General features: G+C 38.0%; 1 protein-coding gene across 12 annotated transcripts in view; it reads left to right on the top strand.

Moving 5' to 3' along the window:
• The window catches only part of KATNIP (katanin interacting protein), a 67,746-nt gene that overhangs the window by 12,686 nt on the left and 34,626 nt on the right, over positions 1-20,434 (top strand). For 9 of the 12 annotated variants that reach the window (XR_012777652.1, XR_012777654.1, XR_012777653.1 and 6 more), the window contains exons 6-13: positions 1,754-2,015; positions 3,396-3,545; positions 5,657-5,820; positions 7,948-8,060; positions 8,519-8,633; positions 9,066-9,272; positions 13,426-13,566; positions 18,399-19,302. Coding sequence is in view for 8 of the 12 variants with exons in the window: in XM_075515383.1 (XP_075371498.1) it covers positions 1,754-2,015; positions 3,396-3,545; positions 5,657-5,820; positions 7,948-8,060; positions 8,519-8,633; positions 9,066-9,272; positions 13,426-13,566; positions 18,399-19,302 (2,056 nt within the window). In the remaining 4 variants the exon portion in view is untranslated. The remainder of the gene's footprint in view (positions 1-1,753; positions 2,016-3,395; positions 3,546-5,656; positions 5,821-7,947; positions 8,061-8,518; positions 8,634-9,065; positions 9,273-13,425; positions 13,567-18,398; positions 19,303-20,434) is intronic. The other 3 variants (XM_075515386.1, XM_075515387.1, XM_075515388.1) reach the window with 3 other exon arrangements.

Below are 20,434 nucleotides of genomic sequence, written 5' to 3'. Positions count from 1 at the left end.
TTCCTGAAGCTATAACATGTTTTCTTGAATGTCTTGTTACAACGCAGATGTCATGAGGTTTCAAACTAAAAGAAAGCCTGTATAATTCCTTGTCAAATAGCTAGAAATACGAGTCTCGACTGTCATAAAGACATGCTCAATATCAAGCCTCAGGTTGCTTATAGACCCTCTTTTGAACCTAAGTTTGCCTGCTCTTTGTAATATGTTTCTGTCAACATGGATTTCCTAACAAGTGTAATCTGTAGCAGAAGAGCAGCTTTAAGCTTTCATTGCAAACTGAACATACACTGTCACAGTTCATTTGTACCTAAGATAGCTTCAGGTTTTCATTTTACTCATACAGTTTGCTTACCTATACTTATCTCAAAACTCTAATACCAACAAAGTAGGAAAAGATGCATTTCAGATATGCAAGGTCTTTTCCTTTTACATTCATAAAAACAAAAGGCTCTCCAACATCATCTATACTGTTTGTGGCTTATGCTGAGAGAGGCAGGGCAGCTTTTTCAATGGTAAATTTCAAAATAGATTAATTTTTGCTTAAAATCCCGTTACAGAGTGTCCACTTAAAAAAATCTGTGGAAACTGGAAGCTTACTCCATTAGACCACAAGTCTTTTCTACTGTTTTTTGAAGTACAGATGTGTACAAGACAGGTCATCTATCCAATTGCTTATAAAGAAGTTGCTATTACATTAGCTTTGTAGTCTTGTGAAGGCATTTGGAAAAGTCTGGATTACAGCTAGTCTTCAAATAGCAAGCCAAAAGATAGGGTAATTGTCCTGGTTTCGGCTGGGATAGATTTAATTTTCTTCCTAGTAGCTGGTATAGTGCTGTGCTTTGGATTTTAGTATAAGAATAATATTGATAACACGCTGATGTTTTGGCTGTCGCTAAGCGGTGTTAACATTGGTCAAGGACTTTCCCCCCCCCTTCAGCTCCCCATGCTCTGCCAGGTGCCCAAGAAATGGGAGGGGGCACAGCCAGGACAGTTGATCCAAACTGACCAAAGGGCTATTCCATATCATATGATGTCATGCCCAGTATATAAACTGGAGGGAGTTGGCCGGGGGGTAGCGATCACTGCTCGGGGACTGGCTGGGCGTCGGTCGGCGGGTGGTGAGCGGTTGTATCATTTTTTTTTAATATATTTTTTCCCCTTTTTTCCCTCCCTTGGGCTTTGTTCCTTTCTCTCTCTCTCATTGTTTTTTTTCCTTCTCATTATAATTAATTAGTATTATTACTATTATTTTGTTCCAGTTATTAAACTGTTCTTATCTCAACCCACGAGTTTTCTTACTTTTGCTCTTCCGATTCTCTCCCCCATCCCACCGGGGGGGGGAAGTGAGCGAGCGGCTGCGTGGTGCTTAGCTGCCGGCTGGGGCTAAACCACGACAGTAATCTAACTGTGTGAGACCAGAAAAATATATGCCCTTGCCCTCTCCATTACTTACCTCCTGTTTGTAACTTATTTCTAAAAATTGGTTTTGCACATAAAAATTCCTTGGCCTACAGAATTTTCCCGCACAGATTCTGATGAGAAGGAACAAAGGAGTTGTAGGACGATTTTTCTTTACAATCCTCATCAGAGGAGTGAAGACGCGACATAGGAATGTGAATATTTTTAGCTGCATCATGGCTCTGAGTTCATGAGAAGATTTTTCTTTCTCCTAGGGGAGGAAGAGGCAGCCACATTGGTTTATTTTAAAATACATGTTTAAGCTTTTCTGACAAATCTGTTTGAATTGTACCAGAAATTGAGAAGAAGCTTGCAACTCAGTACAGAAGAGAAAAGGATGGAAGAAGACTCTCTTAGTGATGATTATGACTCTGTTGAAGAGGATGTGTTTTCAGAACCATCTCCCACCGAGGAAACAATTACAAGCTTTGGAGGCCTTCAGTTGCATAGCAGTAGATCACTGCAGAAAGAAGCTTCTGAACATCAGGATGCTGGGAGATGCTCTGGCCTTGATTCTGGTGCCCTTACTGTGTTGGAGTTCAACCAGGATCAAAGTAGTAAGTCTCTGTGTATTATGCACTACTACAGTACTGTAAGAATTCTTTGAGAGCATTACTTTTAAGGGAATTGCTGCTGGTTAATTGTTAATGGTTACTCCATACTTTCATGAGTTTTCATGCTCTTCAGCAAACCTGTTGTTTTAATCTCCTGAGTTGGGAGACTTGCATCCTCTTACTACTGCGTTAAGAAATTTTTTGCAAAGACAAAGATATAGCCCTGGTTAACCCACTTGCATAACTGGGCCTAGACACTTGAACTGAGGTTGTCTCAGACTGTGAGATTTCTCAAGAGATTATTATTTTTTCAATGTATTTTTGAACTGTTTTTGCAGTAATCCAGGCAGCCAAATCTTCCCAGTCTCAACTTCCTCCATTTCTCATCCTTGGTGCTGGATACCTGTCATCATAGCATGTGCTATTCATCCCTGATGAAAGATGTATTAATTTGAGAAAACAAATCTATCTGGCTATGAGCCACTTCTTTTTGTTAGGTCTTCTCCTTTGGAGACCTCAATGTCCAAACCCAAAAGCAGTCACTAGGTCTCAAAGATGTTTAGCTTGTTAAAGGTAGAGAGTTCAGGCAGAAACCAGACCTTGACCTGCATTCAGTATTTCTCAAAATTCCCTCCCCACTCATTTCAGGTACATTCATTGGTTTTGGTTTTTTTTGTTTTTTTTGTTTTTTTTTTTCCCCTTATCCATAGTTAATTCCTTAACTTAAGAGAACAGTCTTTGAATGAATTGAATAAAGGAGCGTTCCTCTCATGATCATAGAGGTGAGTGGAGTGTGAATGGGGAGAGGTGGCAGAAGAAGAGATAGGAACAAGGGATGGAGCAGCAGTGAGAACAAGATCTCTGGGAGAGTACATGATTTTTTTTCCAGAGAGAAGTTTCAACACTATGATGCAAACAATGGAGGCATTAATAATTCTCAAATAAAAAAGTGAAGAAGTACTCTTAGGAACTACACTAGGCAACCCTCTCCCCCTTTGAAACTTCTAAAAAAGACAACGTCTTAGTCTGTATTTTAAGAATTTATTTTGGTATAACTATATTAATAAGTGACTCAGGACTTCTTTTTTATTTTTGCTTTTCTTGACAGTAATGCAGGTAAATATCTGGTACAGGTGAGGTATACTGGTACCTTATAATAATATATTTCATTTTGTTTCACGACATCACTGCAAGCCATGCATATGTACTTCTACATCAATAGAACAGTATGAGTGGAAGGGAGGGAGGAGGGAGGTAATCACTTTAACTATGCCAGCATAATTAAAGTGGCAAAATTTTAGCAGTTAAGATCCAATAAGTTTTCCCTGGCTGGCTGCTCCTAAATATCTCTCAAGTTATTTCTATTCCCTTATTACCTTGCAGAAGTGAAGCCACTACGAGTTCTCTCGGCAAAAAGAAAAGATAATGCTGAAATGTACATTCCTGTCAGACCAATCGCGGTAAAAAAGAAAATCACTCGGCCACTCTCTGCTGAGTTCTTGCAGCAGGAAAGACATGAAAGAGTTTGTTCTAGTAAGAAATATGAATATATAATGCCAATAAGGAGAGTTTTCATGCTTTTTCCCCCTCTGACTCAGGTGTAATTTCAGCACACATCTGTCATTATGTGATCTTTTCTTAGCTGTTGTGCGCTTTTTTTTTTTGGTGGGTTTTTTGTTGTTGGTTTTACGACCTCAAGTGTTTTGACTTAAGTAAAATTGTGAGAAAGTCCAGAGCCTGTATACTTTGTATACTTTAGTCTTCTGCTACATCTTTACTACCTTCCTTCTCTTTTTGCTTCCACAGCATAAGACTTTTTCCTCTGCCTTTCAGTCCTTGTGCTTGCTCTGTGTTTCCCACTTTCTTCATGGAGAAACTTCTGTTCCCTATGGTATTAACAGAAGTGTGTCTTCTCAAAATTAGCAGTTGACGCTTTGGTGGAAGATCTTAACACAATGCATTTATAGCAATAAAGGTGTAGTTTTCCACAGCACAGCAAAACGAGCTCTGTTTGCTGCTTGGGACTGTACTTGAATTACACCTTGAACACTGCAGATCAGTCTCCAGTGCTGTGCAGATATGCTGGTATCTAGTACCATACTGGAAAATGTTTTTCCTGGCTGGGGAAAACCATTTTGAAAGCACTGCTGCTTATTCTAGGAATCTGCTGCTAAGGTGTGGTCTTTACCTGGGCTAAAAAAACCCCAAACAAACCCCAAATCTAGGGGCTGAAATCATAGCCGCAGTTGTTATTCCAGCAGAGTCCTTAATTGAACAAGTCTGATGAACTTGAGTTTTAAAAGGTCTGAGATAAAGTTTTCAGACTTACCGTACTCTATAGTTAAGACACTCTTTTCAAAAAAGCAAAATCCAGATGTGTCCCAAGAAAGCAATAAAGTTAACGGTTTTGAAAAGTCAAAATATTAGTCTCTTAATTGGCAGAAAACCAAATTGAGGAAAAGAAGCTAATTCTTTTTGGTTTCAGAATAAATCATCTTTGTAGCTTCTGAGACCCTCACCCACCATCTGTCTGAGCAGATGCTTGCTTTGACCATTTTCCAAAGATATGTGTAGCATTTTCTCAGGTTATAATAGTGCTTGTTAGAACCGTTTGTGTCCAACTGTCACTTTAAATCCTTAAATTAAATTCATTTCTCAGGGATGGTATAGTATAGAAAAATAAAAAGGACTTTATTCTGTCCCTGTATTTGCAGAGATGACTAATGCTTGTTGAAAGTTTTTGTAAGTGAAGATGGCATAGGGCTTAGAGTGTGAATGCATGCAAATCTCAATTCAGTTTTAACTTCCTGTCTTTTCAAGGTAGACTGCATGTTACTAGCATCCACTGCCATTTTACTCTCCTGCTTAGTAAACCTTACTGCAGCATTATAAGCATGCTTGCATATCAGCATGTTCTTCAATATTTTGACTTGATCTTAATGTCTGTACAACTTCGGTCTCTTTTCTTCCCTGGACTTTTGAAGTCCTTGAATGTAACCACTGTGCTTGTCTTTTGAGTATAACCACTGTGCTTCTCTTTTAGTCCAGTCTCAGATTCTCTATTGTTAAATTTTAGTTCCTTTCTTTTAAACCTGTTTATAGACTGTGTCGTTTCTATTTCTCCATGATGTTTGGGAAGACTGGGATGCCTGTGGGCATTTTGGTGACTACTTAAGTGATAAAGTCATTTATTTGTCTTGCAAATAGCAACTTCTGACTCTCCTTGTTTTGCTAGAAGACTCTGGGGATTCCTCCAAAATAGCTGAACACCCCAGTTACATTGAAAAATTCTGGTGTACTGAAATTATATATACTTCTTTTTTCAATGAACTGTTACAAGGCTTTTCCATTAAATGCCTGAACAAAGCAAGTACAAAAAATCTTAAAGCATAAAAATTATGTTTCTCATTTGCCAGTTTTCCTCCTCTTATGACACTGTTTCAGCTGTTGTCTAAAGTAGATGGGACCTGGAATCTTAATATAAAAACAAATTGGAGCAATTCAGCCTCGCTTGGGATGGTTACAGACTGCTAGCAAAGCCCTGTGTCAGTAACTAAATCGGATGTCTCAGATGTACCCTATTGTAAATGTTCCCTACTTATATGTCCAGACAAATGAACATTCCTTCCTTCTTTTGGTGGCAGGACCATTAAGTCGACCAGAAAGACCGCTTTCAGCAACTCGAAAGAATGCGTGCGAGAAGGATCCTGATCTCTCAGTTTCAGCTGTGGTTAAAGCAATGCAAATTGAAAATGAAGTCTTGCAGAGAGATCTGCAAAGGCAGACAGTTTCCACGAGCCCTCAAAAGGTATGGCAAAATACAGAAAAGGGCTGTTTGATCAAGTAGCAAAACTCCCATGAATTACAATTTCTTATACATTAAGATTAGGTATGAATGAATGGTGATGCCTCTTAAGTGTAATTGAATTTGCATTATTCTTCCATAGGGTGGTTTTCTTTAATCTGCTTCCTTAGGATAGCATCCCACAGCTCTCTCTTGATTTCAGGGATCACTGAGCAACTGATAGACGAGTCACATGATATGTCTATACAGTCAAACGCACAGCTGCAGGCCCGGTTGAGCCATTTTCATTCTGGAAGCTTCTTAAATAAGATAATGTATGATTTCCATACCAATAAATCCTACCTTCCTATCGGACTCATTAATATGGGCACTGTTCCCTGTTAATGCATGCTCTGCTTTTGGAGCAGAGCTGTCATATACGCTGCTGGCTCTTAGTGAGGAGGAGCTAGTATGGGGTTTCTGCACCCATGTGTGTACATCTCTTATCTCCAACAACCATGTTTAAAAGCAATTAAAACCGTCTTATAAACAAGGAAATCAACAAAAATCCATTCCCTTCTGATTCAGGTCAGACCATTATTCCTCGTTAAGTTGAAGAATAAGGAGGTTTGTGTTGACAATCCTAGCTAAACTTTGAGCATAACCAGTAATTCAGTTCTCCTAACAGAAAGAAAGTGCCTAAAGAAATTTGAGCATAAACTGAAATTTACAAAACCATCTGTTATGGACAGTGTTCATGGATTCAAAGTCTGCTTCCAGTTTGGTGTTTAGGAGACTCATTCTTATAGGAAGAAAAAGACATATGCCTAGATATTCTTGGAGTTCCTAATTTGAATTCTGAGAGTTTCCAAGGCGGCTGACTACTTTAACCTAAGCTGATGCTCCCTGAAGTTGTGAGTTGATGCTGTGATGAATATGTATCCACTGTCATTGCTGAGCCAGCGTTAGGTTTCTGGGGAGTTTTGGTTACGAGCAAAGGTTAAACTGTTCTTTTACTATAGGTAAGTACTTTACGTATGATTTCACCATCTACGTCAACTTTTTAATCTTATTCCTCTTGTTTTTGAGATATTTATAGCTTTGTGATTGAGAGAACAAATTCCATTGAATATTCTCACATAATATATCTTCCTGCTAACATTAGGACTAATTTTAATATTGTTGTGCTTAAATGAAAAATAATGAAATAATACTTAAAATAGACATAATTTTACCCTGACAGTTGAGATGGAGTTTCAAAAACCCACTGTGAGTTCTCAGTCTTAAAGCTGACCTAAATGATCTTCCAGAAGTAATTTAATTTTGCTTACACAATTAAAGGATTGTGGAACTTGGCCTTTGATATTTCAACATATAACAATGCAGAATTTTAATACCAAAAAAGTAATTAATTTTAATACCAAAAAAGTAATTAACTTCTAAGCATTTTAAAGTTCTCTTACTCTTCAAAAATTATAGAAATGGAAATGACCTAAGAACAGAAGGACTGCCATTCCTCATCTGACTAGTTGTTCACTGTGCTGAGTATTCTGTCTCTGACAGAAGCTACCAGCAAATTTGTAGGAAAAATGACAAAAGGAGCAGGGTATACTTACAAAATGGGGTACAGGCAGAGAAAGAGCCCAGAGCATTTTAAGAACTGCAGGACTTTTCCTCTGTTTTGTCTTAGATACTCACTACTGATAGTTCTGTATTTAAAAAAATAAATCAAGATTTTATTCTAATAAAACTGAGCCTTTTGGGGTTTAAAAGTCTTTATGATCCTTGTTTGGAGAAGGAGAAAGTCTAGGCAGACCTGTGCCAAAGCTTTGGCCAACTCTGAGTCCTGCCAAATGTATACAATGAGATTTCAGACATATGTGTATATATATATTTAATAGTCATCAGAGAATGCTTTTATGTTACTTTTCTTCCACATAGAAGATCAAGCTGCAAGCTCAGCTCTTTCATTGCAAATCAAGACCAATTCTGTTAAATGTGCTTTAACTCAGTATAGAGTTACAGATTAGCTAAGGTTAGCTAAGACCAGAGCTGGGCCCAAACTCTTATTTATTCCAGAGATGCAGACTGATACTCGTTGGTATGTGGAGAACAATGTGCATGAAACATGTTAATCTTTTTCTTACTTAGAAGAAATTTTCTGTTTCATCTGTTGTTTCTGCAATGGCTCAACCTCCAGAAAAAAGCCAGACAAGGACTGCAGTGACAAAAGCTGTTGAGAGAATTTGTTCTTTTGGAAGCAGGTATATATATTTCCTTTAAGGCTAGCGCCCTTTTTTGAAGAGATATTTTTCAATATACCACCAGGTGTAGGGTAGTACCACTATACCTGATAATCTTTAGATACCTGAGACATCATGCAAGTAGTAGCATATCAGGGAGAAGGTTCCAGCCTTGGGCCAGTCCCTGTGGATCAGGCAACTGCCAACATCTCCCTCTGTTTGTCTGTATATTACCTATGTATTACTTTCTCAGACTGCCTCAGAACCAGCTGAGAACTGGAGCCCAGTCTTTTAACCAAACTGTGTGTCTAAGGTGGGATGCTGCAACAGTTGTCATTCAGCGTGGGGGTACATGGGATTCTTCCGTGGGGCATGTGGGTTCATCCTATCATCTCTTTCACCTTTGCACCAACAAAACTATTTCTTAAAAATACAAGAATTATGAGGAAGTAACACATAAAAGAATATGTATGTTTCAGACAACAGAAGAAACTTCTGAAAGTCCTCCCGGAGCCTGAGAGCCATTCTGCCTGTGACAATGACATATCCCTATCTGATGACAAATCTGAAGTAGATTCCATGTTGAGAGAGAAGGTTTGTGTATATATGCACCATAACTGATGGTTCCCAGTATCAGTGAAATAAAAGTACATTGAATGATCTGTGTTCCACTGATTCTGCCCCACATCAGCTAATAAACCTATGGCAGGGTAAGAGAAGAGGATTTATCACTGTTCCTTTGTTCATCAGAATGACAAACGAATCGGACAAAGAACAGAGAGCTGTTTTCTCCTTAGGCTTTGTAAGAGGGTGATAAGTTCTCTTCTCTTACCCTGCCATAGATTTATTAATTGATGTGGGGCAGAATTGGTGGAACCCGGAATGATTGAATGTCATCCAGATAGCCTTGTGTTTGCAAGCTTTTTGCTTCTGACTCATCAGTATTGTAGTCTTAACAGTCTTTATTTTGTTCCGTACTTTATTGTTTTGTCACTTATGTTTATACTGTATTTCATTTTGGTCCAGATGACAGCCAGTATGGAAGTACGTGATGCCATTTATGTGACTATGGAACTTCTTTCTAACTGGGGGAATCCAGTAAACGTGGGCCTGAGCGAGGTGGAATTCTTTGATTTATACAATGAAAAGATATTTGTGTCTCCTCATGATGTGGACATTCGAAATGCTGACAACCCAGGGGATTTGTGCTGCTTGGTCAATAAGAACTTAAATGTAAGACAGCTTACTCCTAGATGTGAAAATGTCTCATTATAATATTTCTTTAATATTCTAGCACTAGGTTTTTGGTTTAGAAACTTGATTGCATTTTGAACCTGACTTGCGTAACGACTATCTGATAATTTAAAAAAATACAAATATTGCTTATTATTAACAAATCCAGCTTTCCTGTCCAAGATGTTGGTATTCAGTTATAATTTTGTTTTAGAACAGAATTTGATTAATTTGCCTGACTTACTTAACTGAGCAACTGGAAGGAGGCAGCTTTAACTCTGCCTCCTTATATATATTAACTTTGTGGTATTGTCTTGGATGAAAGAACACGTTCAGTTTTTAAAGTATTGTAATGTAATCATAGTATCTGTAGAACGAGATTACAAAACTTTAAGGACAGGGAATTTCACATTTTTACAGTATGTCTGTTGATAAACTTAAGTAATTCTTGTGATCTGAAGGTATGGGAGCTTCACTGCTAACTTGTTCCAGATGTTTAATATGAATTTAAATAAACTTAAGAAGGAAACATGCTTATTTTCTCCTGTCCCCTTGTTATCCTTTTACCTAGGGAAGAATCATGGAAGAGTAAGAATATGTAGGTAGGTAGTTTTGAACAAGAGATTAAGAAAAATGTGAGGCGTGGTAAAAGTATTTAATGGCTCTTCTGCGAGATAGTAAGATGAGGAGACATGAGGTGCTTACATACTAAAGACAATGGACAAAAGACAGTAACTGATGTGAAATGCTGATGCTACTGAAGAGATTAGCAAATTTCCATAGCCCGTCATACAGCCGTAATTTCTTTTGTGCTGCACATTCATTGTGTGTCCTTTGTCTCCATGGGCCTTCAGAGCTAGGATTCTCGTAAAAATTAGTATGATTTTAGTGGATGAGGATATTAAATGACTTAGTCTATTAAAAAATATAAATTCTAACTCATTTCATGCTAGTGATACTTTTCTGCTTGCAGGGTGAATGAGAATAGAAAGAGGGCAAATATGCAGTATTTTGAAATTTAGTTGAAACTCAGTATGGAGTATTATTTCCGGACAAATATTTTTACTTGAAACAACTTTCTTATTGTCTCCTGAAAATTGTAGTTTGGGTGTCATAAATACCCATTCTCCTTTATAGGCCGTGCTCTCTGGCAGGTGACACCCAGTAGTAGTAGCAGTGACTCTCAGACTTTCTAGATAATTATAAATTATGTAGTAATATATTCATTAATTCATTATAAACCTGTTATTCTCAGCATTTCTCATATATTTCTATATCCCATTATTCTTAAGTAATGAGGTTTTATATTTCATTGATTAATATATTCCTTTGATTTGTGGCACTGTAATCTCCTCTCTTGAAACTGGAAAGATATTGTATCAGAGAAGATGCAATCTGGACAGGAAATATGGTCTTAGAATGTGGCTATGTGATAACCGAACTGCAGACTCCTTCAGAAGTCAAAGCAGTATTTCCAGTTTGTGTACGTTTCAGATCATACAGGAAAGCTTTCGAGTGCATTAGAAAAAACAACAAATTAATGAATCTCCAAGCAACTAATATTTTCAACAGAATGAAAACTAACATAAAAACTTACTTTGTGGAAAACTCACTTTACCACGGTTAAAACAATTCTGTCTTTGATCATTTAGGTGTACATTTGTCTTTGAAAATAGACATACTCTTACTGAAGCTCAGGGATTTTATTTATTTATTAGTTTATTTATTACCCTTGCAGACTTTTAAGAAGAACACTTAAATTGCCTCCTCCCTTGTACTTTGTGATATGTTGTAAAAGAAAAAAATGCTTGGCAGAACATCAGGTGCTCTCAACTACGGAAACAGTGCCTGATGGGATATAATGCTTAGTAAGACATAGGATAGGCGTTTCATTGAAATTGTTTTCTGTAAACCTTTTTGATTTTTATATGCATATATAGGTCTTTTAAAACTCAGAATAACAAGGACAGGTAACTGTAATTCTAGAAATATCTAACAGAAGTATTTCTTCACGATGGTGAACCCTCAGACCCATGTCTTCACAGTGCTCAAGCCTTCCTTTACTCTCCCTCAGGTATACCTTCAGTGCCCACACGAAGCAGTGTCTTGGGCCAGCCTCCCACAAAATCTAAGACCAAAGGTTCCCACTCTCACTTTTGACCCTTGATCCAGTTCAAATGTAATTCCTACTCCTGACATATCAGGTTCACCCTGATGATTCAAAGAACTTTTGGGCTAGATTTTTCAGTGCTAGGTGCAAAGACAGTAACTCCAGACTGGAGTACATCATGTGAAGGCAAAGACATCACCATCACTCTTAGTGATAAAACATGAGAGTCCTTCACAGTCTCGTGAGTTTTGGCATGGATTCATCAAGGTGCCTTCAGTTTTTGGTGTCAGATCTTTGACATGCTGTCAGAAACTGTAACACCTGTGAGTTTGTGTATCCTCAGTCTTAAGCAGTTACTTCCACTGATAAATAAAATGATCTCTACAGCTGCCTCTCACTCAAGACACAATACTTGGCCTGGCTCTGATATGCCTTCTATTGTTTGGAAGATCATATGCAATTTTACAGAGAAACTGGTGAGAAGCATGAACGGGTCTCTCCAGAGCCCATTTTCATGCTGAATCTGGTGCCTTCCTGTGAAGGCACCTCTGGCGCTATCTCAGTACACACCAGAACCTATTGATTTCTAGGGATCAGGTCCTGACTTGAGAGGTCTGGAGATGGATCACTCATCAGATGTTGTCTGCTGTTAGGAAATGATTTTTTAATCATTCTTGTGCATAGTGTGACTTGAGTGACATAATCTAGCTTTGAAGTTGATTGTGGAATTGGGTTCACACTGGTTTGAGGGCTGTCCTTCATTTCTTTGATGTTAAAGAGGCTTCTTTCTTTTCTTATATACAGAGGATTAAACCTGTCTGGCACTCTTACGGCTCTTTATGCCCAAAACTGACATTCAAAGCAACAACAGTCTCCCAAAGCTTTTTGAGAGGCCTCTGGGGCAGAGACATCATGAACCATCAGAGCTTGGAATATGTAGATGACCACTCTGAGAAGTGGATCTATTCATGATATCTTCGAACAGACTGGCAGAGCTCTGTCCTTACCATCATCTAAAGTACCACACATCTAAAGTACTTGATAGGAAAGTTTTGTAGTTACTGCCTTCAGGAAAAACTGAAAGACTCACTTCAAAGTGAAAGGATGAGGAAAAATACTGACTTTGTGTACCTACTATGTGACTATATGTACTGTGTATCCTTGAAAATAGAAAGGGAGCTAATTTATCTGGTAATCTCAGATCACTGAAATGTCTGCATGTATATTTACTTTGCGCCTTCGTTCATCTCTGTTCTGGGGTAACATTCAACATCAAGTATGTTAACATTCAACACTTTGATTTTGAAACTCTTTACTCCTTGCTTCTTCCTGAGCTGCCACACGACCTTTTCCTCCATTTCTGAGTGTGTAGAGGTAGCAGTTCTGAACAATGTCCAGAATTAGGCATTCTTTGGTACTTTAAAATGTTTGAGTTGTCAGTTGTCTGTAAAATTCATGTTGGGAGTTTCTGTGATATCTTAGAAAATTTCTTATAAAATTTCAAGTGTAGAGTCCTATGTATAGCTCTAAGGAATAGATCTGTAAGTGAAATTAGTTCTGCAAAGCCTGATTAAAATAGAGGCAGTGAAATAAAATTCTGTAAGATTCCTCTCTTTAGAGGGCAAAACAGAAGTGTAAGCACTTTAAGAAATCGTAAAATGATTATACGGTGTCTATTGTGCTCAGTGATCCCCTCTAGTGCCTGCAAAGCTGATTAATTTGATTAAAATAAACTGGGCTTGCTTCAGCCCTGCAGTTACAAAGCATGGCAGACTGCCTGTCATTTGTGAGCATGCAGATGTCTTACTGGGACAGCAAGCAGCTGACCTTTATCTAATTGGCAGGTTGTTGTGAGCTGTCAGGCAGGAGAGTCGGATTTACTGTTTGGAAATGAGGTTAAGGTTTTGCTCTTAACAGAATAGATTTTATTAAATGGTTACTTTTCTAATCGAGGTATATTTTTCTGTGGGGTGGTGAGTTAATTAAAATATGCTGCTTTAGGAGAAGGAGTATTAGTGATAGTCTGCTTGTATGTGTTTTTAGACCACGAAGGAAAGCTTCCTTTGGATGTGCCCTTTCCATCCGCCCATCCAACTTTACTTTGTTATCCGCAATCCCACCCGGTCACATGACTTTGGTATATCCAAGATCAAGATTTGGAATTACAACACAACAACTCCCTGTGTAAGTAGTCTTTTCTCAACTCCTCTGTATGTATGCTCTACCTTGCCTAGGGAAACTCAGTTTGATCTTCTTTCCAAAAGTATGAAATAAAAGTAGATACCATTTTCTCTAATAAAATAGGGAGCTAGGAGGGGTCCATATCTACTGTGAAATTTGCTTTTGTCTTAATTGTAAGTGGTAGCAATGTAAGTGTTAGTGTTTTCATAGGCACAATTAGCATTTTCTTTCAAAGCTATTAAAGAGCTCTAAAGACCTAATAAAAGGCTTGCATATTCTGTCAGTTAATCCTTCACTGTGGTGAGGAATAAAGATAGAAAGGTAAGTGAAAGAAAGGCATCTTAATATCCAGGACTTTCAGTTGTTTTATCACAGTATAAATAAATATGTGTTTAAATATGTGTTTTCTCGTGTACATAGGTATAAATAGGCTGACTGTTGCTCAATTTTGGTTTTGTCACTTTAATTAAAAAGTATACTAACTGTGTGTTCGTAATAAAACAAGTAATCTAGTGTTACAAGAGAGACATCTCATGGCAGATGGTCTCTTGTTTGTGTGTTTGAATGTCACCATGGAAATTATTCTTGTTTGTACACTTCAATGTTAAGAAAAAAATCCCAGGTACTGGATCAAAGAGGATTTGGTGTCCTGGATTATAAATAAGAGGCTTTATCCCTCTGGTTTTGCTCTCATCCATGTTCTTATATAAGCACATATGGTAATTTATACTATGGAAATGGCCATGGAAGGGACAGCTTAAACAAATTTACTATAACATGATTTGTATTTATTTTCTGGAATTTTAATAGCTTTTTCTGTTAAAAAGTGGGCTACAGAATGTTCTGTCATCATTAGAGAGTGCAAAAGGGACTGCTGTTTTTGGAGGTAATAGTATGTTTTGTTACCAAACCTATTGAATATAATGCAGGAAATACACATGAATGTATTTCTGTGTTTCAAGGCACTGTTTTTTTAATAAACTGCTACGAGGCAAGCTGTAAAATCCATTAGGGGTATAATCCCATGGATTTTGAAGGCAGTGCAGCCATCTACACTGACTAAAGAAATGTCTCATTATCCTTAAGATGAAAGAATACTACAAAGCAGGTCTGCCTAATTCTGTAATTTATCATGAGGAAGTTTTGCCTGAGAAGTATAAAACCCCAAAATATAATTAGCTAACAATTTTATTCCTGGTAATGTAAATCCAGAGCCAGATTTCTGTGTCATTTTTTGGTAATCATTCTAACCTCCTTCTTTCCCTCAAAACCACATAAGTGAGAGGTGCCCAAGTACTTCTTCAAAAACCAGACAAAAAATTAATTCAGGCCAGTATTTTTTGATTGTTGAAAATGTCTGAGTTTTAGAACTTGAATCTGGAAGTAGAAAAAATATGTCTGAAGGAAGCTGTAAAAGTCAGATTACATCATTGTCATAGATTCCTTGATTCAGTGTATTACAAGGAAGGTCTCAGAGAATGCTTCATCTTGCCTTTATTTACTTCAGATGAAGTCTGTGAAAAAGGAGGTCATTTTTAGTCTGCAAGAACAGATAAAGTGTAAGTGAGGGCACCCAGTTCTTTTCAAGTTTGTCTGAAATATTCAGGCATTTTGTAAGTACTTGCTACAGCCTTGAAATTGCATTGTTACTTGATGCTATTAAAACTCTTTTCATGAGATCCAGTATGATGTCTGTTGTATATCTTCACAAATCTGTGAATGGAATTAATACTTAAAAGCATGAATGTCTTAGTTGCTCTCCAGTTGCATCATTTTCTCCTTCAAGTGATTGCCCATATGCGTGTTCGTCCCGTGTCCGTTCTCTTGAGTTGGAGATTTTTTTTCAGTGCTGGACTACCACTGGGGTGCATTGTCTGTGAGGATGCAGCAGCTTTGTTCCAACTGAGTTAGGTTTATAGAACTTAGTTCTTTTAGTTCCTGACTTCTTTTCTATTGCTCCTTCTTTTTCACTCTTCTGTGAGAAGTCAGGCAGAGGCAATTTCAAGTCCTCTGTCCAGGTGTAATTCACAGAAAAGTGCCTCTGGTTTTAAGCTTTGTCCTTCCTGCACAAATGCACTGAAATGGCCAGAAATACCATCCCTGTTGCTTCACTGGAAAGCAGTATCCCAGCAGGCACTCTGTGAGGGCTGAAGAAAAAGGAACGTCAAGAAAAAACATAGAACTATTTTCCCGGAATCTTTCATTTTTTTCTCTCTGGCAGTGATCATACCTGCTTGCTTTTTCTGAGACATTGTGCTGTTCTAATTACTCTTCCGGGAGGAAAAAAACCTGCCTTGGATGAAGTATTGAGTGTTTGTTTACAGGGTGGCTTCTTGATGGAATTCCGCATGAGGAAGGCATTTCTCCAACCTCCTCGTGCTCGAGGAGAGTTAAGCAGTGGTACTAGGGGAAGCTAACCAGTCTGTCGATCTTTCCCACCACATCTGATCGCTGCGCAACTGGAAGCTCAGAAGGGGGGTGGGAGGGAATGAAAAAGAGCAGTTCGTAGTCTTGTGTCTGCACATGTTTGTTCTTGGAGTCCCTGAGATCTGTTTGTATTTTTCTTGCCTGAGCCTCAGTCTGCTTAGAATTTTGGTGCAAGAGATTTTCATTAGCTCTTTTACTGGTTCTTCATGAACAGATGGTTCTTCTGAGCTATCAGCTGTTATTAATGCCTGCCCCAGTTCAGTTTGTCTCTATTGTCTTAGAAATACCTGTAGCTTTGGTTGGTTCATCTTGATACAGTCCAGACATCACTTTTGGGGAAGCTTCCTATAATACCGATCCCAGACACTCCAAAACTTCAGAGGAAGGAAGTAATTTCCCACTCCCCAACAATGCAAATTCCCACTGGAATAGTAATTTTGAAGTGACTGGCCCTTTTCTGTGCTTGACTGTCCCTCTTTCAGGGAGAATAAGCTCCACCATCTCATTTTGTAATGTTTTCTCTGTGTACCTGTCCTCCTCTAGTACTGGTGGGCGGAGTGGGATTCATTTAAAAACGTTTTGTTCTGAAGAGGTTGGTGATTTTAATTTAAAAAGATGAAATTGACAAATACTTTTCAAAATATCCATGTGTATATTTCTGTGGTTTCATGCAGTTTATATCTGTTCCCAGGTAAAAACACAGAACTAAGGTTTGAGTATTCATACCAGCAGTAAAGGCTAGGATATTATGTAGAAGTGTTGCAGTTATCCCAAGTTCAACTGTGAATATCCAATGTCTCTAGCATTTAAGGGAGACATTAACAGTCCAGAGATACAAAGATTCAAAAAATGACATTACTGGGGCATCCTGATAGTCTTGCTCTTCCCCACCATAATTTCAAGCGAAGCCATGTAGTTAGTTTTTAATATATATAATTATTAAAGTGTTTTGATCCCCAGTTAGATTAATCTAGCAGTGTCCTTGTTCAAGGGGAAAAAATATCTTCTTTTATGGCCAAATGCATCAGTACAGACATATAGTGCTTTATGATACTCTAGGAGTAACACAGGCAGCCATGACATAATGGCCAATTAAACTGGGTTTACAGCTGTTCTCTGAGAAGTTAGTGAAGGTTATCTTTTTCTATCAGGGATGTATCAGGAATGTGTCTCACATTTCTACACCTACTCCCCACCCTGAACGGAAGCTTTCTTGTTATGCCCTGCATATTCTGTTTTTCCCCCTGTGTTAGGTCCATATTACATTTTTTGCCTCATACATATTATTATTTGGAAGGCAGCAGAGTGGAAGCTATAAAGACTTGTAAGCTGTAAAGAGTGCATGCGGGAGTGAACAACTGGAGACACTTGTACTTGAAGGTGAAGGAGTAACTGGTTTAGGCTGGGAGCAGAGGAAAATTTAAATCAGTATTCAGAGAACTGACATCCAGGAGGTGAGCAAGAGGGATGAAACTGAAGCTTCTTACTTTCATGAAAAGCTTCTCAGTTTCCTTGAAAATAAGGAAAGAACAGAGAGTCTTTAAAGACTCCACGTGATGGAAATGTTACTGAAATTTAGAGGGCAGAAAGGAGACGGATTTTGTCTCATCTTCTATATTTTCTTTGAAGATACTAGTATTTTTGTTAAGAGGGAAAAAAGGTTAGGTGGAAATGATAAAAAGAATAGAAAGAACATTAGTTCCAACTTCAATGGAATGAAAAAATCAGGTTTTAGTGGGTGCCACAGAAAAGGAGAACATAGAGATAAAGTTGTGAATGGCAGAGCTGTGTCTGAGATAAAGGCCTTCTATTTAAAAGGCTAGTTAAGTGTTGGAATAAGCCATCAAGGCAGATTATTTGAAAATTGTAAAAACAGTTTTCTTCACAATGGTATAGGTTTTTTTACTTCCTTCAGTGGAAGGAGATGGAGGGGATGATTTTTTTTTTAATGTCCTTTCCAGCCCTGTATTTCTATAACTTTTTATAACTCTTTTTAACGCTAGTGGCTTTGATCTGGGTGGTTGTTTGCTGTGGAACATGTCGTGAAGTGGTGAATCTTAAAGATGCTGAAGCAAAATGTGCCTCTAGAATTTATAACCTGATCAAATATAATTATACTTAATCTGGGCTTCTTCGCTCAAGCTTTTCTAAAGCCTTGTTGGCCAAATTGGTTCATAGTAGTGTCTAGCAGGGTTTTTAGTCTTTTTAAATAAAATCTTAAATGTTCCACAGTACTTTTCAGTTGTTTGAGCTTTTGATTAAAAAGTAGTCATAAGCATGTTACTGATATGGGGTGTTAATAATTTTCATCTGTTTATTGATTAAGTGTTCAAATGTCAGAGTTCCAGAACAGTGATATCTAATGCTTGAACAGCTTAATTGAAATCTTCATATTTTTATTTTTGTAGGACCTTGATGTTGGAGCAAAGAAGGTGAAGTTATATGTTGATGAGAACCTTGTATTTGATGGTGAATTAAAGAGAGCCTCTGGAGATCTCCTCACTGACCATAGCACTACAATTGACCTTACAGGTCACAAGCAAGATATCTTTGCATGTTCTTCAAATGAAGGGAATGCACCTGCACTAAATGCACCTGCAGTCACAGAAAAGAAAGCAGACCTACATTTTAAATGCTTACAGTCAAACAGTCCTTCACTAAACTGGAAATCTCTGCCAGAAGAAAATCTTCTTGAGCATAAGATGAGCTCAATCAGCTTTACAAAGAAAAATTTCACTGAGTTAGAGGATGATCTAAAACCGTTACCATCTCAAGTTTGTATAAAAGATGCCAAAGAGAATGCAACAGTACAAGCAGTTACGGAGCATGTTCAATCTGATGACGAACTTACTTTGAGCGAGCAAATGGCAAAGCTAACAGGAAGAAAATTGTCTGATTCTACAGGTGCAATTCCTTCTTGGTTACAGGCATCTTCTCAAGTAGCAGAGAATAATCAAGTTACTTCCAGTAAGCAGAAGCCTCCCTGGCTTACTACAGAACATTGTTTAGGTTTGAGATTTCAAACACAGTCAGATGGAATCATGAAAAACTTTTCAGATCTGACTAATGAGGATGTCAAATGTCAGAGAAATGAGCTGGGAAGATCCAGTAGCAGAAATGCAAATGGAGATGAGAGATCACAAATGCTAACCAGAAAGGGTGGTGGTGTGGGCTTGGACATTTCGGAACAACTTTCTAACAAAGATTGCTGCAGCTTACAGTACCCTACAAGTGGAAGAAGAAGTGTCAGATATGTAAAAAAAGAGGGTTTAAACACTATAAATCTTGGAGAAGATGATTCCACACTCAAAGGTAAGAGCTCACAATAGCAACCTTAGCGCAAGTGCTGACACATTCTCCATTTTGCAGAAGGACAGAGTCATTTAGGTTGGAAGGAACTTCTTGAGGTTCCCAGAGGTATAGGCAGTGGGATTTTATTTGTGGTGTTTGCAGTATTCAGTTTTTCTTATTCATACTACGACAATGCTCAGATTCTCTCTCCTTGTCCTACACCTGCCATGAAATGCTCTTTTTCTGAAAAATTTACATTCTGAGTTAGTGTTTTTAAATTTATTTGGAGAAGACTGAAGACTAAATTTTGGTAAATTATATTCTAAAAATTGACAGTCCTGCAGACAGCAAATTCTTGCTAATATCAATGAAAATCTGCAAAAAGATAAAGGAGAGCGTGACCTCAAGGTAGCGAATAAATTTATGGAGTTTATTTGTGTAGTAGGTTTGTGTCTTTCTCAGTGAGAATATATGCTGAATATGTTTCTTCAGAGTGAAGGGAAAACTGCCCTTATTTTCCCTTCTCCGCTCATGACATTACATACCTCTTTCAAACCTCTCCCTCAGACATCTCTGCTCATTTATGAAGAGTTTTCTAGTAAATTTAGCTGTTACCTGGTCCATGCTTTTGATTATCCTTGTCATCCTTCTCCAAACCCTTTTTAGTTCACCTGGATCCTGTTGGAGGTGGGGGAATCCAGATTTGTGTAGTTGTGTTCTGCCTCTGGCAGTAGCCAACAGTGTGTCCCCAGGGAAGAGTGTGAGAATTGGGCAAGTTCTGAAGTTCTTCTTTGGCACTCTGTAGTTCTCTAGCATTCGATAACTTGTCTCAAATGAAGAGAGTCTGGCAGAACAAGGACAACAAGGCCCAGAGAATTGGAAGAAGAGGTTACAAAAATACAAATTGAAATTTTGGGTGTGATTTAGTAAAATTAACCATCAGAACAATTTACATGAAAGTGTAGCTTGCTGTATATTGTGTTTGGGTGTTTACATTAAAGTTATGGTCATAAGGGACAGGAAGTATGCCTAAATGCAGCAATGCCAGTTCAAATTCTATAGCAAGTATTGTATGAAGCTTTTGGACAAAGGTGAAGAAAGTGGTTCTTTCTAAACTTAGAACGTCCGAATTTTTCCTTCTCTGCCCCTCTGT

The sequence above is a fragment of the Mycteria americana genome, chromosome 12 (assembly GCF_035582795.1).
Source record: "Mycteria americana isolate JAX WOST 10 ecotype Jacksonville Zoo and Gardens chromosome 12, USCA_MyAme_1.0, whole genome shotgun sequence".
Taxonomy (NCBI): domain Eukaryota; kingdom Metazoa; phylum Chordata; class Aves; order Ciconiiformes; family Ciconiidae; genus Mycteria; species Mycteria americana.
Note: the sequence above shows the minus strand (reverse complement) of the source record. Positions and strands in the feature narration are given on the sequence as shown.